Below are 6067 nucleotides of genomic sequence, written 5' to 3' on the forward strand. Positions count from 1 at the left end.
AGAAGTGAAAAGAATAAGTTTGTTCAATGTATGTTGAACAGATTCCGAAATATTTGGACTCTAACGATTGCTTGAACTTTATTAATGGGACTCGCTTCTGTGTAAATGGTAAAATAATACATCAAAATAGACATCAAGCTGTAAAATTGTGCGTGGAGGGTTTTGTCATCGGCAAGGCCACACGAAGATGATTGACATATAGATTTGCTTTGTGAACTTCAAATGAAATAGAAATTCAATATTTAATAGCAAAACTTATAGACGTAGATGCAAAGCCTCTGTATCTAAATATATATGATATCAATGACTTGTAAAACAATATGATATATAGTTCTAGTATTCATAAATCATTTCTTGGTAGCATTCAGTAGATGTTTCTTTAACGTTATATGCATTCTCAATTTGTGCATTCAGATGATTCCACATACCAACAACTCTACTCGTTAAATTCCGACTTAGTTCTATGTTACAGCGACATTTGTACAGTTTAAAGCTTTGATCACTATCATATTACCACTACTTGCTGACTTTTACTGCTCTAATGCAGTAACAAAATGTGATAAGTTTTTGCCAGGAAATATATATATACATATGTTGTACTTCAGCATTAAAACATCCAACTAAAGATGTTTTTTGCTAAATGACAACACTATCGTTCTCGATTATATTTTTTTTAACTCTGTTTGATGTTTATGTATGTGATGTAACTTATGATATATTTTGTGACTAGATAAAAGGGCAGAATGCCTCAAACCTTTAACAACTTACCTGTCCGTACAGTCGTTATAACTTGTTAGAATCCAGTAACAATGTTGGACAATACCGTCGATATTACTAGATTCTATTTAATTAATCATATAAGTATATAATTACTACACCAATCTACAGTAAATGTCAGATTTCATTAGTTTTTACAATTCATTGGCTATATGGTTCAGATATCAGACATCAGAAAACCACATCCGGGAAATTAAAAATGAATCTTTTCACGAAATCAAAGTTTCAGTATTATCCCTAATTTTTATAATTTACACAGTTATTTTATTTCAACAGCTGAATAAGATTCGAAGAAAACTCACGTTGATTATTTTCAATATTAAGTAAAAGATTGAATATTTATTGCGGTAAATGTTTGATTTCAGTAAAACTTGTTTGTGCGAATAAAAAAATTGATTTGTTTTCCTTAATAACATACAGATTTATTATTATTTATCTTTCTTTTTTTATAATAATTATGTTATATTAATAACAATTATGTAGTTGATGAGTTTCGTATATGTGTTACGTTTAATAAGCTTAAACATTTATATTATATTATACAACCAAAGGATTTTTTTTAACTTTTACTATCAACTTTTTTTTTTACATATCTACCGATATTCAGCAATGTTTATATAATATGATTAATTTTCAAATATTGTTTACTTTGACGTTTTAAAGATTGCTCAAAAGGCACACAAGTGAATAAGTGAATACCATCCTTTTGATGCATATTAAGAATTAGATACAGTAGAACCAAACAATCAGTTTAATTGTATAACAAAGCTGGTTCATCCTTCTAGGACTAGCCAATGATGTTAAGTACTAATTTTGCAGTCTAGGAGACAACTGAGAAAAATCCGACGTGGTAATGAGAATGGCATCATTCACAAAAAGAGACCCAACAACAAAGCTTACATCTGGAACTTAACTACCACTCGTGTTTCTCTGTCGCTCAAGGTTACATGTCCCACACTATAAGTGCTACTAAACATTACTTTGTTTCAAAGATTTACTTGATCGATTGAGATCGGCCAATGTATATCAGTACCAGAATTATTTTGAAGGATTGTACAAAGGACAGACAAGTGAATGCATTATTTTATACCAGTGAAGTGATAGAGAGAGTGCAAGCCGAATTATAATGAATAGCATCAAGCTACATGTACTAATTTGTCCTTCTATGACACGTAAGTGGGTGTTAGGGAGCTCAAACATGGTATTGTTAACGGTAAGTTAGAAAATAAAGATCTGCCGAAATCGTTTGATATAGAAGGAGGTATACCAACATCATCAGTAAGTTTTCAATGGCGGATAATAAGTAATTATTATGATAACGAGAAAATAACGACATAAATTAGTATTCTTTATCACGAGGAGAACGTATGATTGAAATAAATGTTTAGTCACAAACCAATGTCGTTCCCATATAATTTGTGAACATAGATAATTAAATATATTAGTATGATAATGTTGTCTTGTTAAAAACAATCAAAATATCCCCCGTCGCCATTCATCCGTAACTTCGTATTGTTTATATATGGCCATTCTTTTAGTAGAAGTAGGTGCTAAACCGATGTGGAATTAAATTGGAATTCAGTAGGTCAAGTAAACCGATATTTCGCTTAAGTTGTTTGTATAACTGATATATTTTAGAGGGGTTGCGGAAACTTCTAGCTTACTAGGTGTGTATTCTCGAATGTATGTCTCCTTAGATTGATCAAATGCTGGGTATGACGATATTTCTGTACATATGGTAGACATGCATCACGTTTATGGATAGAGTTTTCAACAATATTTACTTCAGCACCAAAGGTTGTTCTCAATTACAAATTAGCAATAAAACATTGAAATAAGGGAAATGTACTGGGCTTGTTGAACAGTACTTTCAAGAGTACAATAAAGTTCTGAAGTTACGAGAAAGAAGTAATTCCTTTGTCATTTATGTTCTAGAAATATAACCAGTTTTATACATACGTCTGTATAAACATAAGCTGGATTCTATATTGACAGAACGTATCATTAACTATACATTTCCTTACATTTCTTACCTCTCACCCCAGTATGTGTAATGTACGGCATTGAGGGAGTCTCCCTGCTGTCGATAGGGGCCAAAAGGAAACGGTCCTGAGGGACTCACAGAGTTGTAGTCATTCAACTGGGAGTAGGTGGTTCCTGCACTTGGAGACAGCTGAACGCCCGAGGGTAGCGGATTGTACCCACAGGAGCTGAGGGTGGAGCCGGGAGGGGGAACACGCGCCTGAGTACAGGAGTTAAAGTTACTGATCTGGGACATACCCATACCCTGATGTGCAGAAGAATTGTGGGTAAGGGCCCAAGGCGAGTATTGCGAATATTGAGAGTATGGGGGTGGGGAAAAATACGGTTTCGCAAGCTGAGCAAACTGGTTATAAGGACCGCAATGGTTGTCAGCAAAAAGGGGTTTAGGGAGAGATATGGCTGCTCTGTATGGCCGTCTCATTCGTCGACGTCGGCGATAATTTCCCTTTTCAAACATGTCGTTGAAAGCAGGATCCAAAGTCCAGAAGTTGCCCTTTCGTTCACCACCACCTTCTCTTGGTACTTTAACGAAACACTCATTGAGGCTGAGGTTATGCCTGATGCTGTTTTGCCATCCTTTCTTATTTCTCTCGTAGTAAGGAAACTTACTAATAATATACTGATATATTCCACTTAATGTCAGTCGTTTGTCACCAGACTCTTTGATCGCCATGGCAATTAAGGCGACGTATGAAAATGGCGGTTTCTGGTCCGGATCTGAATACTTATTACTCTCGTCCTCTAACTTCCGGCATTTGGAATCCCTTGGAATGTTCATAATAGGTGTTTCTTCTTTGATCTTAGTATCTACTTTGGCTTGTTTTAGATCGTCTGCCTCAGACATTTTGTCATCACAGTGTTGGCTGTTCTGGAGCCTAGCCGCTACCCCGTAAGACACTTTGGAAGAATATTTATAATTCGGCGACGAAAAACCACTCCCAACGTGTTGCTTCCAACTTTTTGTCACTTCACTTGCACTGTCTACATTGTCACTAAACCCCTCCGGTCTTTTTCCTCCACGAAACAATCTAAATTTTATGTCCATGAAATCAGCATTATCGTCCATCTTCGAGTCATAATATGACAGCGCCATTTGTCTAACAGGATTCTAGGTTTTTGTGGACGCTATCCGCAGATAATTCACAATAGTAGTCGGCTTCGTTAACAAATGTATCCAAACAGTTATTATTATTGTACATGTAAATAAATAACTTTCGACAGAAACAAACAAAAAACAGCCTGCACTTCAATAGAACAGCGACCACCATCAGCTTTACCGATACTAAACAAGTTATTGAAAAATGATAATGTTTGTATATATACTACTTACTCCACCTCAACGATCACGTGACGAGTGTAGGGGGTGCTAGCCTGTCAATTTCTACTTAATACGACAGAAATGTACATCCCATATGATGTTCAAGGCATCAGATTTCGGCCGTCACGAGCTGGCATTTTTGGCCAGCCAATGAGCGTCCCTAGAGGTTTTATCCTTCCCCTAGAGAGCAGAGTTATGGAAACAAATACTACTGTTTATATAGACATGCATTACAGCTAGTCACTAACTATAAACATATTCTACTAACGACCGTGTCTTTTTCCTACTTTAACCTAAATGGACAGCCTTTTCAAAACAACATATTAAATAATATGGAACTTCTGTTTGACCGGAACCTGTCTGATCAATGTACAGGAATATATAGAGGTAACGTCCGTGATTTACCCGTTGGCATGCTTATCTCTTATTTTTAAAGAATCCATGTTAGATTTCTTCGGAATACTGTCGTTCACATACTGTGTATACTGTGCATGTGAATAAAAGTTAAATGGAAAAATGTTTTGTCTTTAGAAGGGTTTCTTTTGGGGGAGGGGAATATATCATTTCACGTAGGGTGGTTATTCATACACTTATACTTTACGTCTTTATCTAAGGTGATCTGTCCCATACAATCAAACAATCCAAAGATATCCTTCATTGTTCAGTAATCAAATACTGTTTAGTAATTACAAACAAATTTTAGATATATCAATTGAAAAGAAATATAGTATTGTTATTTTTGTTAAAGTTTTGTAATTACATTAGCTGGGTTTATCAGTTATCGAGGACAAATTTTAGAGATGTAATCAATTAAAAAGAAATATCTTCTTGTTTTAAGTTTTGTAATTACATTTTGCTGAGATCATCTGCTATCGAGGACAATAGGAGTAAAATATCTTGTCCAAAGACACAATTACGGCAAAACAAGACACTTTCCAGTTAAGGAAAACCCAATGTATTATTTAGTGCGAAGAAATTTATTATCTTGCTGCATATATCTATGTACCGTGTCTGTAATTCTATATTGTAAATATTTATTTTGCAGAACGGTAATGCACTATTTTACGGTAATTCGCTGATGGAAGGTTATTAACGGAGGCAAAATCAAGCCAGCAACTTCTTTTCAGTTATTAGAATTTAAATGTTGTTTAACAAGTTAACAATAGGTAAGTTTAATTTGACGTTTAATCATATGGAATACGCTATTAACTAAACAAATATTGTAAATAGTATACTGGACAATACTGTACACAAAACACGTTATGGATTAAAGATATGAAATTTATATTTTACATTACACGCTTTAAACAAGAGAATTTACACACAGAAAATGGTTCAACAAGAAAGTTGATGCACAGGAAACGGTTTCATGAGAAATTTCATACACAGGAAACCGTCTGATAAGAGAATACATACACCGGAAAACAGTTATATAATAGAATTCATACACAAGAAAGAGTTTAACGATAGAAGTCATACACAGGAAACAGTTCAGGGATAGAATTTATACACAGGAAACAGTTCAGGGATAGAAGTCATACACAGGAAACAGTTCAGGGATAGAAGTCATACACAGGAAACAGTTCAGGGATAGAAGTCATACACAGGAAACAGTTCAGGGATAGAAGTCATACACAGGAAACAGTTCAGGGATAGAAGTCATACACAGGAAACAGTTCAGGGATAGAAGTCATACACAGGAAACAGTTCAGGGATAGAAGTCATACACAGGAAACAGTTCAGGGATAGAAGTCATACACAGGAAACAGTTCAGGGATAGAAGTCATACACAGGAAACAGTTCAGGGATAGAAGTCATACACAGGAAACAGTTCAGGGATAGAAGTCATACACAGGAAACAGTTCAATGATAGAAGTCATACACAGGAAACAGTTCAGGGATAGAAGTCATACACAGGAAACAGTTCAG

At 35.0% G+C, this 6067-nt stretch overlaps 1 protein-coding gene across 1 annotated transcript; it reads right to left on the minus strand.

Annotated features, from left to right (window-relative positions):
* Positions 1-2806: 2806 nt before the first annotated feature.
* Positions 2807-3913, minus strand: LOC132554926 (fork head domain transcription factor slp1-like). Its single transcript, XM_060219259.1, has one exon. It carries the CDS (start codon positions 3911-3913, stop codon positions 2807-2809), a length of 1107 nt encoding a protein of 368 aa, XP_060075242.1.
* Between the last annotated feature and the right edge of the window lie 2154 nt (positions 3914-6067).

The sequence above is a fragment of the Ylistrum balloti genome, unplaced genomic scaffold, assembly GCF_031769215.1.
Source record: "Ylistrum balloti isolate Yb309-2 unplaced genomic scaffold, AGI_CSIRO_Ybal_v1 Utg369642, whole genome shotgun sequence".
NCBI classification, from domain to species: Eukaryota; Metazoa; Mollusca; class Bivalvia; order Pectinida; family Pectinidae; genus Ylistrum; species Ylistrum balloti.

Bases quoted from the DNA above. Each gene is read 5' to 3' on its own strand.
- LOC132554926 (XM_060219259.1), bottom strand. From the start codon at position 3,913: ATGGCGCTGTCATATTATGACTCGAAGATGGACGATAATGCTGATTTC.